Source organism: Carlito syrichta, unplaced genomic scaffold, assembly GCF_000164805.1.
Source record: "Carlito syrichta isolate Samal-C Ts95f unplaced genomic scaffold, Tarsius_syrichta-2.0.1 Scaffold307019, whole genome shotgun sequence".
NCBI classification, from domain to species: Eukaryota; Metazoa; Chordata; class Mammalia; order Primates; family Tarsiidae; genus Carlito; species Carlito syrichta.
This window is the reverse complement of record NW_007251115.1, coordinates 38,017-59,257: the sequence shown is the minus strand read 5'-3', so window position 1 is coordinate 59,257 and position 21,241 is coordinate 38,017. Positions and strand designations below refer to the sequence as shown.

Genomic DNA, 21,241 nt, shown 5'->3' with positions numbered 1-21,241 from the left:
AACTTTTCCCTTCCTTGAGAAAACAGAACAATATCATAAGAAATGGTCTCTATTCAAATAGAAATAGTTAGAATAACTGGAGACTGTTTTGTTTTGCACATTTTAAATAAAGCAAGGCATCCAGTGCCAGATATTCTTTCTTATGATGTTCCTTTATTGTCAGGATGTTTCTGTCTCTTCCCAGAAGCAGTTACATAGAAAAACATTTGGTATTGAGGAAAAAGGAGAGAGTCAGGAGGACATAATAAACCAGATCTGTTGGGGTTCTGGAAATTTATTTGGTAATTGGAATGGCTCTTCCCCTTGAAAATCTAATAAATGTGGGTTTTATCCCAAACATATGGCAGGTAATGATTATTATTCCATATATTACCTAATTTAAACACAATTTAGATCTCATATCTGAGTATCTCTCTGGCTTTAAAAATACTTAATTTGTAAGAGAAAAAAAATAAATCTTTTTGCTTTCCTGAAGGAGACCTAAAGACGAAGTCAACAGACTGGAAATCTTAGAGATACAAAAAAGCCAATTTATAATATAAGAATCTGAAATACTCCCAATTTTCCCTCTTTAAATGTATTCTTATGATCATTTGAGTTTGTGAACTTATCAACATCCAATATAAATCATCTAGATCAGTGCTGGGCATCACCATTCTTTCTGGAGTTATAGCTGCACATCGTCAACCATAAAGTGTCCAATGCCCACTGGAATACTTTGGAAACCAGTCAAGAACATTATTCTAATACATAAAAAGCATCAATGAACTGCAGAAGCTGTTTACAAGAGACCTTGGGCCTTGGCCCAAGGCCTTGGCCTTGCTGCCACTGATCTGAGGTTAATAAGTCACCATTCTCTTGAGGAAGCTCTGAATATAAAGATGAAGTATCTAACCTCGTACTTATATTGAGATGACTATTACTATTACTTATATTGAGATGACTATCACTATATTACACACTACAATATACATTTTATTCTGACTGCTTCTTCCACTTAAAAGTGATTTCAATAATAACTGTAAACTATTCTCCAATGTGTCTACAGCTCATGAAAATCTAATCCTTACTGTGCACTCTACTAAGATAGCAATCAAAGCTATCTTTTCAAGTAAACTTCTCTTCTTTCAGTCTTCTAATTGCTACGTTTTTTGTCTTACTTAGTCCACTTTATTCCAAGATTTATACGATAATCTCTGTACACGTACTCTGGGTCTTAAATTCAAACCAACTAGCCCCCTGCCTCCTGCACAACAGCTATGCTAATTATTTGCATAATAATTCTGCTACCTGATCAGATCATAACCCCTTGTGAAACACAGGCAAACCCCTTGATCTCCTAGTAGTTCAGTTTCCTCACTCTTCCAGAAGACTAGACTCAACTACTCCTAAAATAAAATGATTTAACTCATCAAATGTTTTGCCAGTCCTGACTGACCACTCCCACAAAGTCCAATCTCACGTGTACAGCTGACTATGGGGCGTTCACTTGGGTATAAGGTAGTAAGAGGACAGGGGAAGTGACTTTCCCTGGCATATAAAGTATGCAATTCATTCAAGTCTCCTAATTCTTGACATCTATTATCTCCTTATAGCTTGCAGAGGTTCAGGCCTGGCCTAGCCAGATCTCTTCTAGTATAAGCTTGGGGCCTGAGATAAGAGGCATCCAAAGACTCTTTTTCTTCTCCTCCTGCGGAAGTCTAAAACTCTTGCTTCCTTTTCAGCTGTTAGTCTGAGGGAGTATTTATTTACTGTTGCTAGTATCCAGTTGCTAGGTTGCTAGATCCGGTAGTGCTTAATATGAGGGGGTGGTGAGAGGGTCTATTTTGTTTGTTTTATAAATACCAATCTTTCCTTCATGTGTTTGACTTTTTCTTTTATCATCTGACAGCATCTCTCATCCCTTACCCCTTTTGGGAAAAGGCTGTGCTTTTTATCTTGACAGTGAGAAGAGCTCTAGAGCCAAAGGGTACATGTACTATGTTCATAAAAAAATATCAGCAGTCACACGAAGATAATAATTCAGGACTCAAGAGATAGAGACACTATTTCTAGCATGCTTTTTCAACTTCACAAGTTAGTTATCTCACAGAATACATCTCTAGAATAAAACTCTAACACACTCAGTTCACTTCATAGGAATACTGTGTAAGGACTTTCTTAAAACTGTAAGGAAGGTTATACATGCATGATAAAGACATGATTATCACATTCATTTCCCTGTTAGAAACACCTGCAATTACAAAGATGACATCACAGCCGGGCTTGGTGGCTCAGCCTGTAATCCCAGCACTTTAGGAGGCTGAGGTGAGAGGATTGCCTGAGCCCGCGGGTTCGAGACCCGCCTGGGCAACTTGGGGAGACCTCATCTCTACAATAAATCAAAAAATTAGCCGGGCATGGCAGCGCGCGCCTGTAATTCCAGCTACTTGGAAGGCTGAGGTGGAAGGATCGCCGGAGCCCAGCAGGTCGAGGCTGCGGTGGCCGGGAGCGGCCACTGCACTCCAGTCTGGGTGACAGAGTGAGACTCCAACTCAAAAAACAAAACAAAACAAAGATGACATCACTAACTTAATGTAAATAACTATTTACATTTACTCAGTGTATTACTTACACTGAGTAAATTAGTAAATGAAAACTGAGAAACAAATGAGCAAATTTAAGAAAGGAAGTTCTATCAAAAAGAAATGAATTTTCCAAAATTTCAGTAGTCTCATCTAAATTGTATTTCTTTCACTCACTCAACTAATGTTTACTGAGTGCCTACTATGTTCCATATTAAAAATATGTAATAATGTAAGTCCATATCCAGATTTCTGTGATTTTCCTTATAATAGTCTTTATGATATCCTTTTTCCTTTCCTCTCCAGTTTGGGATTTAATCTGTGAGATTGTGAAGTACAGCTCAGTCAAGAATTACATTTGTTAAAAAAACCATGTATATTCACAGAAGTAGAGGCAATATTCCATTCAAACCTCAGGCAATTTATTCCTCACAATGAGCTTTCTGCTGACAATAGCCCTTTTACCTCTACAGTAAGTCCCCTAGATACAAACCTTCAAGCTGTGAACCTTCGAAAACGCAAACGTGTTCAATCACATAAGTTAGTTCATGTGTCTAGTGTACACTGTCATGTGCATGTATCGTCTACAAGTGGTTGTGCTTTTGTGTACTTTACTGTACAGTACTGTACAGAGTACAGTAATGCAGTATCTTTATTTCAGGCTCAGGATGTCCAGAAGCAAGCATAAAAACAGCAGTGATGTAGCTAATACAGTACTATATAGATAATTGTGTTATTTGGGTACCTAGGCTAAATTTGTTGGACTTACAAATTGGATTTATGAATGCACTCTCAGAACAGAACTCATTTGTATTTAGGGGAGTATCTTACAGATACCAAGGGTAAAATCCAATATGCAAAAGGTACTTCCAAACCAGAGACATTAGAAGAGAAAAGTGAACAACTACTCATACCATCTTTTTATAATGCCCATTTCCTCAAGAACAGATACATTATATAAATCCAACACCATCTCAACCAAAGGGATCCCTATAGCTAACATCGCCAATATTCACACAACAATATAGCACGTCTTTCTAATGTGATACACCAAGAAAGACATCATTTATCCAGTACTACTGGCCAAAATCATGAGAAAACATCACACAAACCCAAACTGCTACAAAATAACTAGCCTATAGTCTTCAAAAATGTCAAAATCATGAAAGACAAAGAAAAACAAAGGACCAGTTCCTGATTAAGGGACTAAAGCTATATAATATAATTCACAATCTCACAGATTAAATCCCAAACTGGAGAGGAAAGGAAAAAGGATATCATAAAGACTATTATAAGGAAAATCACAGAAATCTGGATATGGACTTACATTATTACATAAGAATATTATATCAACGCTACAAATATTGGTTTTTGATAATTATACTATAGTTATGAAAGAGAATATCCTAGTTCTTAGGAAATATACACTGAAATATTTATGGGGAATGAGGTATAATGCCTGCAACTTCCAAATGACTCAAAAAAATGAAAATATACAATGTTAAGCAAATGTGATTAAATATATTAATAAGACATGAATAATAAAGGTAGTTACACTGTATTCTTTTAACTTTCCTATAAGTTTGAAGTTATTTCAAATAAAACACTTTAAAATTTTAAAAACGTGGAGTAGAACATTAAACTTAGGTTATTTATAAGCAAAAGGACTTTATTTCTGCAAGTCTATCATATTAAGTGCTGTAAGATTTTTGTGTTTTATGGAACAGTTGTAGACTTGGTATTTGAGTTAGGCAGCCTAGTATACAAAAAAAAGAAATAGATTTGAGAGTGACAGTTTCTGAGTAAAGTCCCACCTTTGCCATTCATTAGATGAACCATTTTGAGCTTATATTTCCTTATGTGTTGCTTGTTTTCTGGGATTTTTTGTTGTTAGAGACAGGGTCTCTGATTGTTACTGAAGCTAGAGTGCAGTGGCATGATTACAGCTCACTGCAGCCTCGAATTCACGGACTCAAGTGATCTTCCTGCTTTAACCTCCAAAAATAGGTGACACTACAGGAACACACTATCACACCCAGCTTGCTTGCTTTGTCTGTCTGTCTATCTATCTATCTATCTATCTATCTATCTATCTATCTATCTATCTATCTATCTATCTAAGGGACAGGGCCTGGCTATGTTGCCTAGGCTGATCTTGAATTCCTGGGCTCAAGAGATCATGGTCCCTCAGACTTCCAAAGTGCTAGTATTACAGGTGTGAACCACTATACCCGGTCTTCCTTATGTAAGATAAATGTAGCAATGCAGCTTTCTTTGCCCTCATAATATTGTTATGAGAACCAAAAAACACAAGGTATGCAAATATGCTTTTGAACTATAAGGTGCTATACAAATAGGAGCTCTTGTTATTAAGGAGTTGTCATCTAGAAAGGTTACAGCTGATGCAAATAAATGTTATACAACTATAGGTAAAGTATTCCCAGAAAACCAGAGAGCGAAAAGATTACTCTTAAATTATCATTCACCATTTAATGAGGTTCACAAATGGTCTAACAGTAGCAAGTTCTGACAATATGTTGGCTTTTTCTCCAAAAAAGCAATTCAGCCATGAAAGAAGATAGAAACAAAGCTGAAGTTTTTTTTTTTATTGCAGTGTCCTCTGATAAGTGAAAGCTAAATCTGCTTTAAAAAAGGGGGGGAGGCAAACTTTTTTCCTCAAAGGGATAGTCTAAAATATGCTTGTTTAAACTACCTAAGAATCCAGTCTACCCAAGGCCAGCAGATCCACATTAGGACAAATCCTAGTGTTCCTAAGAGGTCTGACTGGACCCCAAGCCAACAGGGACTCTAAAGTTTTCAGAGTACACCCAGGGACGGGTGCTGCACTAGGCAGGGTTCAAATATAAGGGAAGGCAGGTCCAGGGAGATTACCTAATGATCTATGAAATCCTACAAGATCCAGTTTTTCCCTCATCTTCTTCCAAATCCCCAACCTCTCCCAGGAGAGACCGGGCCACTCCCCACCTTGCACTCATTAAGCCCAAACCACTGTTCTGTTCCTCAAACAAATCAAGCCAGATCTTATTTTTCATATTTGTTCCTCTGAGTTAGAACACTATGTCAAGATCTTCACCTAATGGCTCCTTCTGATCATTCACGTTTCAGCTTAAATGACACGTCCCTCAGTGGCCTTCAGTGACCACCCAACTGAAAACCCCTAGTCAGACACCATCACATCCTCTTATTTATTTCCACAACTTTTGTTCACGATGTGTTTTCTTGTTTAAGAATTGTCGGCCAAGCTCAGTGGCTCAGCCTGTAATCCCAGCACTTTGGGAGGCCGAGGCAAGCAGATTGCCTGAGCCTGCGGGTTTAAGACCAGCCCGGGCAACTTGGTGAGAACTTGTCTCTACAATAAATCAAAAATTAGCTGGACATGGTATAGCATGCACCTGTAGTTCCAGCTACTTGGAAGGCTGAAGCAGAAGGATCAGTGATGCCCAGCAGGTTGATGCTGGGGTTGCCGTGAGCATGCCACTGCATTCCAGCCTGGGTGATGGAGTGAGACTCCAACTCAAAAACAACAACAACAAAAAACGGTCTCCTATCTCCTCGCTATAACGCAAGTATCATGAGAGCAGGGACCTTTTGCTTTGTTCATGGCTAAATCTCCAGCATTCAGAACAGGTCTTGGCAGAAAGAAGGCAACTGAATAAAAGAATAAACTGGCCCTATAATTTCAAGTTCACATCTCCTGCTATCACCAAGATATCCATGTGCCCTTTAACATTTTAAAGAACAAGCTCTCATCTCACTTCCTTTTTCTCTATATCTGACAATGGCATCAACTCACTCACACTCAAATTCTCAATCAACTGTCACTGACTAGCTCTCTTTCACACCTCAGATATCTCTAAAAAGCATTTGGCATTCTTTCTCTTTTAAAATATTTCTTGCATCTGCCACTGCCTCTCCATTCTTACTCTCACTATCTAGGCCCTCATACAGAGAAGGTTATTACTAAACTTGCCAGAATTTAGCACCAACACTCAAGGAAACTGAAACAGCAATTCTTATAAATTCATCTGGCCATGAGCAATACTTTTGTGTAGACTGTGAAAAATACCTGACCTAGTGATGTAACTAGCTTGCCTAACATACAAGTTGTACTCATGGAATCAGAGTTGACAGACAAGGAAACCAAAGCACAGTCCCGTTGAGCTACTGGTCACCAAAATTCCAGGCCAGTGTCCTGGACATTCTACTGTGAGCATATCATCAAAAATAATCATTAAAACAGCTTCATTTAAACACTCAACAGTACTGCCACCTATACATTTTGAAACCTTTATCACATCTTTAACTACTACAACTTTTTCTGGATGCATTTTTATTCATATACTAATTAAAATATTTATTTAGAATCTGCCTGTTTTTCTTAGCTTACAGATAAAAGTTCTTCTCAGGATCCAGTGTTGTTCCTTATTTAGTAACACCCCAAGCAAATCCGAAATATGAACTAAAAGAAAAACTTCACAATCTTTCTATTCTTTTACCCATTACTTTTTTTCCTAAGGGTGAAGAAATTCTCCTCATCCAATAGACTGTCATATAACAGCTACTTTTCTTCACCAAAACAGCATAAATCCCTGCAACTTTAGTTCACTGAGAATAAAACAGTCACTCTCCTTTTAAAAAAGAAAAAACAAATTGTCCCATTAAGTACTACTATGATAGATAAGCTTGAAATCTGAAGTTTCAAGTAGTCTTCTTCAGTAGAGCCTGCCCAATTCAATTAAACACATAATTATATGCAAAGCACTTACTTTATTAAGAATATCCCTGAGGCTGAGCCTTGCTTCTCTAACAAATGAAAATCGTGTAAGCTTAACAAGGTTTACAGTGGTTTCTATGACTAAGTCAAGAAAACAAAGGTTTAAGTCACAATTTTACCATCAGTTAGCTGTGCTGCCTTACCACATCTACAGACCTCATTTCCTCATTTCTAAAATGAAGAGGTTGAAGCATACGAGGGGGGACCAAAATAAAAACCCGCAATTATCTTTCGGAAGGTGGGCCCCTTGGAGTACACTCAGAATTTATTCCTCCAGATCAAACAGTCAACCAAAGGTTTTAGCTGCAAGTTGTGAGAAGACTGTATCACAATCTGTGGCAGAAAAGGTCCAAATTGTGGCAAACAGGTGACTAGTTCTTCCACCATGACAATGCACACTGCTGAATGACCCTCATGCCCCACCCTCCCTATTCACCCAATCTCACCCCCAGTAACATTTTTTTGTTTCTCTGGATGAAAACAATTCTCAACGGGAAATGTTTTTTACTGAAATGGAAGAGGTGAAACAAAAAACCAAAAAATGGCAGAAGCACTAAAAGGCATCAAAATTACAAGTTTAAAAAATTGTTTTGAGCAGTGGAAAAAGTGTCTCAATAGATGTATTGCATCAGATGGAGAGTACTCTGAAGGTGACTGAAGTTTAAACACGTAAGAGTAAAAACACAATTTATTAACAAATAAATTCCAGGTTTTTTGGGTGTCCCCTCTAATACTATCTAAGGTTCTTATTAACTCTAAAGTTCTCAGACTCCATGATGGCAAGATCAAAAAAACTTCTAACTGATCTGTTTGCATATACCTTCTCCTTCCCAATTATCCTTCACACTACCATTAATTTTCCCAAATCACTACTGTCTTAGTTTCCTACTGCCATTAAAACAAATTACCAGGCCAGGTGCAGTGGTTCATGCCTATAATCCCAGCACTTTGGGAGGCCAAGATGAGAGGACTGCTCGAGCCGACGGGTTGAAGACCAGCCTGGGCAACTTGGTGAGACCTCATCTCTACAATAAACCAAAAAATTAGCCAGGCATGGTGGCACGTGCCTGTAATTCCAGCTACTTGGAAGGCTGAGGCAGAAGGATCACCTGAGCCCAGCAGATTGAGGCTGCAGTGGCCATGAGCGTGCCACTGCACTCCAGATTGGGCGACAGAGTGAGACTCCAATTCAAAAAAAAACACAAAAAACAAATTACCACAAACTCAGTGGCTTAAAACAACAATATTTTATTTATCTTGTAGTTCTAGGGGGGTCAGAAGTCTGAAATGACTTTACTTGGCCAAAAATCAAGAGAAAAACTTTTGCAAGATCCGATATGAGGCTTGTGTAAAGAATATACAAAGAACCCTTACACTCAATAAGGCAAATAACCCAATTTTAAAATGGGCAAGAGATCTGAAGACATTTCTCCAAAGATAAATAAAATGACCAACAGGTATACGAAAAGATGTTCAAAATCATTAGCCATTTGGGAAATGCAAATCAAAATCACAATGAGGTATCATTTCATACCCATTAGGATGGCTATAAATCAGAAAGTCGGATAACTTGTGTTGGTAAGGATATAAAGAAATTGAAGCCTTCATACATTGATGGCAGAAATGTAAAATGGGGTGCAGCCACTGTGGGAACAAGTTTGGCAATTTTTCAAAATATTAAACATAGAGTTATCATGTGCCCAAGCAATTATCTTGGCTACAGACCCAAGAAAAAAGAAAACATACATCTACATCAAAATTCTTTGTTCAAAGCAGCATTATTCATAATAGCAAAAAATCAAAAACAATTCAAATGCCCATCAAATGATGAATGGATAAATAAAATGTGGTAAATCCATACATTAGAATATTATTCATCAATAAAAAGTACTGATAACGAACTCTAACATACATGAACCTTAAAACTAAGCTAAATGAAAGCCAGTCACAAAAGAAAAAGTATTCCATGATTTCATTTATGTGTATGTACATATACATGAAATTTTCAGGATAGGCAAATCAGTAAAGACAAAAAGTAGATAAGTGGATGTGGTGAATGACTGCTAATTACGATGCTTCTTTTGGGGCTGATGAAAATGTTTTGAAGTTAGCAAATGGTGATGACTGCACAACTACATACATACTAAAAACCACCGAATCATATGCTTTAAAAGGGATAATTACCAAATGTAAATTATATCTCAATAAAGCTTTTCAAAAAAAAATCTAAGGTACTCAGTTCACACATAAACCCACTGGTGAACATAATAAATTATTTCCAAGTAGTTTGGGAAGAAAGTAAACGCATAAAATATCTCCTAAGAACAAGTATTTTTCCTTATATGTTATACTTAACATAAAAATCAATTATGCAAAAGAATTATGAACATTCTATGTTGGAAAGGTAACTATTATTAACAAGCATGGTTAAATAAAAACAAAAAAGGAACGGCATTAAAATAAACACCATCAATGGCGCCTCAGTCGTCACAAAACAAAATTTCATACCTTTGTTTTCCCTCACAATTGAGGTTCATCTATCTTTTTAGACTCATCTCCCATTATTCCTTGACACAAATTCAGGTGGGCCAGGGTTCCCATTGCCCACCTTCCCACCACTCATCCAATACCATTTCACCATCTCCTATCCTCCTACCTCCAACTGCCTTTTGTCTTTAACAAATTCTGCAGTCTTTTCACCCAACTAAGTGGTTCTTATTTTTCAAGGCCTGAGACTCAGGTCCTACTACAAAAAATTGTTCTTGACTTTTCCAGAGCATAACAACCCAACATACACTGGTCTCTCTCAACTCTAAGCTGGTTCCTCATCAAACAGGCGCTTTTTACCACTCCAATTCAACTAATTCTATCTTACAACAATAAGGAAGAGCCACCTAGAGTTTACCTTTTCTGGCCTTGACTCAGTCATTTATCCATTTCATCTTATAATTCCCTTACTTTAGGGAGAGGATAGATCAGCTTTCATCCAGTCCTAAAGAAAATAGCACTCTTGCCAATGGCAGAGTGCCACCTAGTTGCAACACAGGGTAACTCAATGATAGCAGCAAGAAATCACTACAGGTAAAACCACAGTACCATTGTGCAGGGCAATTTGATTGTTTCATATGTGCACCCTATCACTCCAACCATATTACCTCACAAGCCTTACTGGCATGATTTTTTTGTCAGCTCAGTACCATGCATATATTTACCATTTCATATTTATTAAATTTCTGAAATGTCTTAAACCAATAAATTCATGTGTATGTAGATGGTTACAATTTTCCTTGATAATCTCTCACATGAGAGTGAGTTTACTGCAACAAGAGAAAAACATAAACAAGTACAAAATAAAAAGAAATCTCAGGATTTACTCACATATAATGGAGCTTGCTGTGGATTAAGTTTCATGACCCAGGACACTGAAACAGAAATGAGAATAAAATTAAAAGTTGTCAACAAAAATATAAAAAACACCTGAGGTCCTGGATGTCAAGAACATCTGTATGAGTATAATCACATGCCTGAGATTATTGTATACACAGCTGTGTACTCTATACTAAGTGATCTGGGAAGGAAGAGAGGTCAAAGATTGCAGAATTCCTTATGTCCCAGACTCGATCTTTTCAAGTGGGGAGATTTTCCGGTTGAAAAATAAAGATAAAAGATTTCATAGTCACAGAAGTTTTGACAACCAATAGGATATTTAAAGCAACTGCCAAAGCAAAACACTGTGTGTTCAGTTATGCACTGTATGTTCAGTCCCCAGGGACTCCCTGGGTCTCACTAGAGAGCTTGTGGGGAAGGAGGCAGCAAAGAACCACTAGAGCTCTCTTCCTCTCAGCAAAGGTAGGTCGCAGTCGGCCTCTAACAACTTAGGTCATGGTCTTCCTCAAAACTAACAGTTGAATTCCCTATTATTTTCACTAAATTAGTTCTCACAAAAATGTTATTAAGAACCTCAGAGAAGGCTTTCAGGGTTGTCAAATATATTCCTGAATATTAAGAATAACATGGTCTTAAAAGTTTAACTTGGTGATTTGACCAGGACTTGATCAAGGCTAAAAATGCATAATCCAGAATCATGGGACTTCAGAGAAGCAGGTCTTTGGCCAAGCATCCCAAATTTGAGTATAAGGTGATCTCATCCTCATAAGAGTCAGAGAAACAGAGCCAAATGACTTCATTATAATTTGATCTGAGAAAGTTTCTTACTCAAAGTAGGCAAAGAAGGCACATTTTAACCAGTAATATAAATAATAGTATAAAAATATTTCTCATACATCCAAAAAATAGATAAATCCCATGTTCTAATCAGATCACAGAAAACTCACTAACAATAAACTGAAATACAAATAGTATAAACTGGAGGTTATCAATGGCCAATTGTTTGGACTAAAAAGTAATGCCTTGGTAACCATGCATAGCTTAAATAAAATAACCCTCTCGATGTTAAAATTCTCATAAATCTACCACATATCAAGCTGTGTATGTCTCAGATCAAGACTCAGCCAAAAAGTAATTAACACAACTTAGAGAATTCTATACCAGCCTCCTAAATCCAGTCATCTCCAATCAGTCACAGGCCCCAGGCTTCAATGTGTTTTGCTGGACAAGGCAATAGGAAGCCAACAGGCAGGTGGCTTTTCCACACTGACTGAACCACCTCCATGCTCATCTCCATTCATTCTCTGGTCCACCCCATACACTATAACAGATCTCCTGGCTCAGAGCACTCCTTCCTTCCTGCCTACCTTCATTTAATGACTTTTTACTCTTAAGTGCAGAAGCTCACACCAAAAACCACGCTTGAGAAATGAAGCAATAACCACTTTTCTAGTAGAAAAATAGAGTCAACTTCATGTCCATCAGATTCAATTAGCAAGCATGGATGAAAGATGTGAGCCCTTTCTTAATGTATTAAATGACCATTTAATTTACAATTAAGCTCACTGTGCTCACTAGCCTTCTAATCAGCTTTCCAGGTCCTGTTCAGACTTGCCCGAGGCACAGGATTAAAAGATTCTACAAATTTATGAACCAATCTGCCTTAACTAACTTCTGAAGTATTCCTGCATCACAAGCAAACAACAACAAACAAAAGAAAATCAGTGAAACTGATACAGGAATTAATATCTTGGTATTAACTGACATAGGAATTAACATCTTGGATTAGAGAAATCTATGGAGATAAGCTAAGGACTTACGAGTCCTCTGCTGTCTCCTAGCTTGTCAAAAAATTTAGGATGAATATGTCTAAGAACCATAGATACCAATTTACCTAAGTGACCCCCACTGCATTTGAACAAGAAAGTTGATGAAACTCAAAAGGCTCTAAGGAAGGGCTGATGCCATCCGAACTGTTTGGAATTATGAACTTGTCTAAACATATTCAAAGCCAGGACCCATATAAGTTGTTCTGATACAAGGATTAAAAGAGGGATGACAAAGTATCTGTCCTCCCATACTACTCAAATGAACAGGTCATTGTTATACTGGCAACATAGGCTGCTGAAAAGAATGTATCTGTCAAAAGTAATCAAATTAATGACTCCAGAAGGCTCCAGAAACAGATTGGTAAATTCAGGTTGCTTTTAGACTTCTTCAGCGCTGACTTACAAGGGAAAAGAAAAAACTAACATTTACAGAGTTTAATATGTATTTGCATTATATTTAATCCCCATAAAAATGATACTAATTCCCTCATTTTACTAGTAAGAACTGAGTCTTTCAAAGATTAAACTATTTAACACCAAGGTCTAAAAGTAAGTGGCAGAGCCCAGATTCAAACCCAATCAGACATCAAAACACGTGTTTCTCCCAGTATCATAAGAGGATCTGTTGCTAATGACCTCAAATCTAAGAGGTGACTTATCCCACCTCTCGCCTTCATTCTACAAATTCTCTCTGACTTTGTTAATTCAACTATTATTGTGCGCCAGCAACGTGCCAGGCACCATACTCCTCAAGGCTCTCAAGGTACAGAAGGAAGAGATGAAAGTCCCTACCCTCGTAGATCTTACTCTAGGAGATACACAGATAAATAAAACATCACAATAAATGGTTTTCAGACAGTAATAAATTTTACAGAGAAAAATAAGACAGAGAAGAGGGACTAGCAAATGAGGTAAATATCTTTTAAACAGCATGCTGAGGGAAGGCCTCTCTGAGGTGACATTTGCCCAAGCAAAAAAGCAAGTAATACAGATAACAGGTAAAAGCTCTCCTAGACACTTAAACCTGCCACACTATTGAGAACTCATTCTTTGCAAAGCCTTGCTGCATATAATGCATTAATTTCCTTTTAAACAAACTTTACTTGAGAACTGTGTTCTAAAGGAAGGAGCATATTCCAGGAAGGCAGTCATTGGTCAGAGTAAACACACTTAAAAATCAAGCCTATATGCCAAGACCAAATGAAAGTCTTTGTTTTGTAAATAGATTGTTTATCAAGCTTTCTCAAAAGAAAAATTAAAGGAACACACCATGCCCATTCAACGATTTCACCAAGGAATTTTGAGAGAAAAAAATTCCTATATCTTGTTCCTTACCTAGTAACCCAAGAGAGACTTGGAACAAATTCCCAAGTTCACTGGGCTGCTTTCATGTAACACAAGGACAATACATGATAGACACAGTGGGACTGTAAAGACTGCCTCGTATTTGAAAGACTATGAAGACGAAATATAAAAATTCAAAAGTGTAAATGAAATAGTTTTAAGTATCTTCAAATTCACCACTCAGTAGTAAAACCAGCTAGAGTTGTGAGGAGTCATAAACTCGAAAAGTGTGAAATAATAAGCAAAAGCACAGTAATTAAATATTTTGTATTCTTCCCACATTTTCCACTTTATTTTATAATGCTGGAGGGAAAAAATGTAAGAGTTTACTGTTGTATAAAAGTGACACATTCACTTTATGTCAAAACAAGATTCAATTTTAATGCAACTATCTCAATTGCACAAATTAACATTCTCCCTCAAGGCCCACACATAAGAAGCCTCTTATGGAGCTGATTAGAGAAAAAAAGACTGTAGCTACAATCTCTTCCTCACTTTAATATATACTATCATCAGTCTTTCTTTATAGAGTGCAATGTGGACACTATCATCAGAATGTACCAGCAGCATGTGTGCAACGAGTTTGAAGATTAGCAACAGCAAGAGTTTTGGAATTTCTGAAATTCAGGCTGCCTGCAAAGGACGACAAAGAAATTAAATCACAACCACACAAAAACTCACGCGTGAGTTATATGGTTTTATAGTTGGTTTGGGAAAAGGAGAGGACAGAGAGCACCAACCAATATGCCTGAGCAAATGAATATAAAACCTTAGACGCCTCAAAACAGATTACAACTAAATTAAAAGTCGTGGCCACAGCAGTAGTACAAAACAGATTACAACTAAATTAAAAGCCGTGGCCACAGCAGTAGTCAGAAAACAGTTTTTGTAAAGGGCCAGATGGTAAATATTTTAGGCTCTGCAAGTCATAAAGTATTTGTTAAACAATATATAAACAAATGAGTGTTCCAATAAACTTTATTTAAAAAGAGGTAGTGTGCTAGATTTAGCCAGCAGGCCATGTGCCAACACCTGGTCAAACACTAACAAAATACCACTTACAAACCAAAGAAGCAGTATGTCCCCATTCAACGCCTTTATACAAGGGGGTCCCCCCAAAAACAGAATTATCTTTTGGAGGGTAGGCCTCTTGTAGTACAGGTTTCCCCGACTAGGTCAGTGTTCTAAGAACCCACTGGCATCAATATACCAGCTAGTGTTGTGAAAGGCTATCCTCAGCTTCAGTGAATTTTTTTTGGAGATTCTTTCAATATGCTTGCCCATTTCATGTTGGGTGATTTATGAGCGCACCTGCCCACACTGCAGCTGAGTGTTCAGCAGTTTTTGAGCAAAAACAGCATGACCCCCATGCCCCACCCTCCCTATTCAACCAATCTCTTCTGGAGCGACTTTTTTTGTTTGTTTCCCAATGAAAAAAGTCCTCAGAGGGAAACATCTTGCTGATGTGGAAGAGGTAAAACAAAAATGGCAACATTATTAAAAGGCATCAAAATTGACGAGTTCAAAAACTTTTGAGCAATGGAAAGAGCATCTCAATGGGTGTATTGCATCAAAGAGTATTTTAAAGGCAACTGAAATTTAAACATGTAAGAATAAACAACTTTTTATAAATAAATTCCGGGGGTGGGGGTTGGATACCCCTTTGTATGTTTCACAAATGTTTTCAGCTAAAAAAAAAAAAATCTTAGTACATAAAAGTAATAGGGACTGTACAATATTCTCTAGACAGGAAATCAAATTAAATCCCTCTACAGATTAACTATATTACTTTTAGTTAGTCAGTTAATTTACCTGAATCTCAGACTCCTTATCTGTAGAAAGAGCCTAATAGTGCTCGTCTATACTATGAGTGAGGTTAGTGGAAGAACTGAAAAAATAATCCAGGTAAAGTACTTAAACCTGTTAACAGGCACACAGTAGAAGCCCTTGCTTCCTCCTCTTGCAGAGCTCCTGGGTCTCAAGAGAGACTAACCCCACGTAAAACACTTTAAAATCCATAAATGGCTAAACGAGAGGCACCAGGTACCCAGAGATGCTTTTCTGATGACTTCTTAAAATCTGTTGGTAGTTAAATTACAATTTTAAAATATAACATAATAACCACAAAAAAGAATCTGGAGGAACAAATACATAAATGTTAAGTGTACATATCCTGAGGATTACAGGGAATTTTCATTCCTAAATAATCTGTTTCTAAATCATAACTATTCAAACAATGAACAAATATTGCTTTTGTAATCAGGAACAAAACAGTATACACAGTATGTCTGCTTTAAGTTTCTCGTCATTCAATGTGTCACCAGTGAACTGGAAATGAGTAAGAACACATCATTTCTTAAATGTGTAAAACTGAAGAAATCTACAATCTTTACTAAAGTTCCCTAGAGTCAATTTAAAAAAAGTTAAAATACGAATATCTGCACCCATACATATGTGAGCATATATCACATGCACTACTCTTCAGCGATACTTACACATTATACCAGAGAAGTCTTTAACAAGTGTTTCACCATTAACGACTAGTCCCTGAAAGGGGATGGGGAATCACAGGCTCAACATCATATCAGGTAATTATACTATAAACTGTAAACCCTCTTGTACTTGTCAGCTTAGTGATCTCAGCTCTTTTTCTAAGGATCAGCTGTCTAGGCATGACAAACCTATCACTTCAACTGACATGATTTTTGCCATTCTCAATAGGGAAGCTTCCAAATCCACACAAAAAAGATGTGCAACTCACCCCACACACATCTGCCCCCAGTCCCAGTAGGGAGGGCAGCTCTTTGGGACTCAGTCAAGTATAAACAGAGGATTTTTGCCTGCAGGGAATTTTTATGGCAGAATGTGTTTTAAATGAATTTCTACGGTTGGGGATCCTGCTAAGACTGGACTACGGTCAATACTTCAAAACCCACAAAAATTAGGATGAGTATTCAGTGTGGAAAAACATGTAGGGTAGAAATGACAATGCATGCCCTGGCTTCCTGCAAAAGAGACAATACTCAGCTCTTCCTCAAGGAAAATAACAGGATCCAAAGACTCTCTTTCATTCCTACAATGCCTGGGCTGGTGGCTATACATGTATACATGTTATGTACTAGTTGGTGGGGTTGGAGGAGGGAGCAGGGAAACAATGTTGAGGCCCATAACATGTGGAGCAGTTAATTAGCTTTGCTCTGCTCAGCTATCACATGACACAGTTACTTCCTAGCCACCAAGAAAACAGCAAAGCACTGATCACAAATAGGGGTGGGGGGAAGTCACAGCAGGTAGATAGGACATAAAGGAAATGAAGAGTCCAACAAAGGAAAAAAACAAAAAAAGCAAGGAACACAGTGTATTAAAACAAAAGCCAAAAAATACTAGCATTCATTCACTGAGTTTATTATTTAACAATGCTGAATTACCCAATAGGCATAAAGATCCTGAGTTTAGGACAAAAACACACACAAACATAAAATCAAAGTAATTATCATGGGATAAAAAATGAGAACTCTTATCACAATAATAAAATCAAAAAATAATTTAAAATCATTCAGTAAATTAAGTTTTAAAAAATTAGAACTTTTGACATCCTCATCTTAAAGTTTACTTTGAAATTCATACAGGAAAGTATACCATAATCTTTTCAGTACTTAGGACCTCCTTTTCTTTACACATTTGTAATATATGTACAAAGACTCAATGATGGTAGATAATCTTCTAGCACATAAAGACTCAATAATGGTAGACTATCTCACATTTCTGAGATCCTAGAATAGTTCACATATTAAGTAAGCTATTGAGCTTTAGAGATTAAAAAAACGTGTGGGTCCCTACCAATTCAGTGAAGGACATGTACATGTAAAAAGATAATTATATAACAATAAGATGGGTACAATAACAATAATAAAATGTTACACAGACAAGGAAGGAACAATAAACCCTCTAGAAGATGGAGGGCCCAGACAATGATTACTGGAGGAGGCGAGTCATGAGGCTCGTTTCCCCAAGTAAACACAGGAAGAGAAGTATAGAGCAGAAGGATCAGTATGTTCCAGCACAGTGAGTTGCTGAGGACTACACAGATGAGTGAGAAGTACAGGCAGAGGGAGATGAGATCAGGAGAGGCACTCACGTCAATTGCAACTGCCATGCCTTAGAAACAAAGAAAGGAAGAGAAGAATACATACAAACCACTGTGACATAGCTCTACACTAAAAACATCATAGCCATTACATAAAGAAAAAATAAATGCATTGTAGCTAAGGGGGAAAAAAGAAATCATGTGAAACAACGGCAATGGTATCAATGAATCACTCCCCTTTTCTTTTTCTCTTTTAATAAGCTCAGTCCAAATTTTTGTCCGTTCACAACTGCAGACTCAAAAATTCACAAAAAGTAGCACTGGAAAAGGTCTGTAATCATGTCGCCTAAACTCAAACCCAGATAGAGTGAGTAATGGGGGAGAGGGTCACAGCCAATAAGGCCAGTAACAGCCAATAACCCCTACCATGGCTTCTCTGAGGTGCAGCTAGTTTCCCAATTTGCAACAGCACTGGAGACCTCATCCCAATCCCTATTCAAATCCCAACAGTCACAAGACCTTATAGGTAGAAGGGGTCTAAGAAACAGCTCAGATCAATCTTCTTATCCCAGGAGACTCACTGCCAATCTGCCCACTTCTGCATGTAAACTTGAACACCAGGACCTTATCACTCTGAGAAAATCTCTGTGCTACCCTGCTGCTACCACAGACTCAACCTTCCTGAAATGCAAATTTCATTCTGTAGCACCCCTTTTGGGATACCAATCCCTTTTCTTTAGAGGATGGCACCAAAACAGTAAGTAACCTAACATGACTCAAGAAAAATATAACAAAAAAATGTGATCACAGTTTTGGAGATGCATTTAACTCATCTTAATTTTTCTAGAGCTTCCAACCTCCAAGGCTTGAAGGTGAAGCCCTGTATCCTAGAGCCCTTATGCCCAGATGCTGCATCCAAAGACACACATGGCCAGCATAGCAAATAAGCTCACGTTTCCTCTGTGAAAAAACTAAATATATCTATTTTACACCAACTATTGATAAGCTACTGTGATGAATAATTGATATTAAAGGAAGGGATGACTGTAAAAGACTACAGATTGAAGAGAAGCTTCCAGTATTTAAGAATTATTTCACAATTCCTTATTTTTAAAAATGTAGGGATAAAAACAAGAATAGCAATATAATTCAGAGAAGGAGACAAAACGACTTAGATTTATGTTGTAACTCTGGTACTTACTGGCTGTATTATCTTAGACAAGTTACTTAACTGACAAGCTTTACGCTCCTCATATAAGAATAAAAGAGGTGTATAAAATGTTTATCACAGTGATAGACAATAAGAAAATACTCAGTATATTAAGTTCTTGATCTTATTGCCTGGCATGAATTACATGATAGCCTTTCAACACTGACCTTGTATAACATTCAACATATCTCCTGGACTATCCTAATCACTGTGCTGATCCCTAATTCTAAATAAAGGGTAATGTTGAGGGAAATGTAGATCCCCAAAATAGTACTCTATTAAGCATACCATTTATTGTTGGTAAGGTCTCAGAAGCTATACATGCCGCTCACGCTTATCCTCTGGTGCCTACAAATAATATTCAGGACCCACCATTACCTATGCAACCTTATTAAGCATTCCCTTCCTCCCACTTCACACCTTTCATCCAGCTCCTGCACACACCATCTGCATGCACCAACACTGGGTCCAGTGCTCATGCTAATGCCCTTTTCCTTTGCTGATTACTGATGATACTCTAACTCACACTATCAGCAATAAGTCACATACTGTCTTACATTTTTTCTTTTATTTCTGTGATTGCCTTCTCTCCTCAACATATTTATTCTAGTCTACTGCATTGTGAATGTCTACTGTAGCACGTCTCCACACCACTACTGCTCATGCCGCAGCGCCTGGCACAGTGCTAAGGCATCAATAAATACTAAAGAAATACTTGTTTGACATGAGTATCAGAGACAGAAATTAATCAGCAGCTCTTCTCCTCCATAGTTTAATGGCAAAGGATCCACAGCTATAGCTATAAGTACAAAAATCAGCGTATCAAAATAAAAATGTCTAAGATCAGTCTAGCCCCAGAAGGTAAATCCAGTTGCTCATTAATAACGGTACGGATCCTGCTAAGTGTTAAGAAATCAAGCCTGAAGCAATTTGCTTAATCTGTCAGAGAGGTAACAGGGACAAGAGTGGGGAAATTTAGCACTGTTTAACTAGACAACCTCAAAACAAAGGGGAAGACAAAGAGCTACTTAACACTATACTTAGGCTCCCACAAGATGGCTGGTACCTCTGGAAAGAGGAACATACGTACATGTTATTTCAATTCTCTTTTGGTGTTTAACACAGGCTTGTGGTTTCCTGCAAAAATGGTTTCTGCTACTTTGTAAAGATCTATATGTAGAAGAAAACTCCCAATAGTCATTCCACAGGTGAGAATTTTGCCACCAGCTGTATCCTGTTATCCAAAGGAAACGGAACTAGAAGCTGCCAGGAGGTTCAGACACAGGAGAGCAAGACCATAAATTTAATAAGTGCTGACACTCTTATCCCTATGGTAATAAGAATAAACTTTAAATTTAGAAAAATTCATGCACAGCTGGGCTTTATGTAAATTACCTTCAGCGGGGTTAAAATAGATATCCGGTTAAAAGACTGCCAAATTCAAGCCTTTATATTTCTTTCATCCTATCAACAAAAAGCAAGCAGCCCAATAGGCTAAACCAATTATAAACCACCTGGAAAGACTAACTATAGGCAAGTGAGCTCCCACACAAATGCAGACATTACAGAGCAGGATGACCTTACCTGGACAAATCCCAGAGCCTGTTACAAATGATTTCACAGTGACACACAGCCCACCTTTTTGGACACATTATGTGACAAAAAGTACTATTAGATGACTCCCACAAGTGGCAGGCAAAAGAGGTCAGAGACACTAAAAGTGCCAATGTTAGCTTTTAAAATATGAAAATGGTTCTCATGTCTTGAGGATAAATATTGCCAATGTTATGATTCCACACTACAAAACCTTTAAATTATCATCTTGAGAATAGTGACACTGGAAACACAAGCAAGGTGTTTTTTTAACCACTCATCAAAATTGGTAGAAAAAGTTTTAAACAATAAAGACTTCAAATAAGCCAGGTGTATACCTATAGTTCCAGCTACTTGGAAGGCTGAGGTGGAAGGATCGCCTGAACCCAGCAGGTCGAGGTCATGGTGGCCATGAGCATGCCACTGCACTCC

General features: G+C 37.6%; 1 protein-coding gene across 1 annotated transcript in view; it reads right to left on the bottom strand.

Moving 5' to 3' along the window:
* The window catches only part of AKAP13 (A-kinase anchoring protein 13), a 247,677-nt gene extending 236,902 nt beyond the window's left edge, over positions 1 to 10,775 (bottom strand). Inside the window, exon 1 of the mRNA XM_021715342.1 lies at positions 10,738 to 10,775. Within this exon, the coding sequence (XP_021571017.1) occupies positions 10,738 to 10,770 (33 nt within the window). The 5' untranslated portion in view covers positions 10,771 to 10,775. The remainder of the gene's footprint in view (positions 1 to 10,737) is intronic.
* Between the last annotated feature and the right edge of the window lie 10,466 nt (positions 10,776 to 21,241).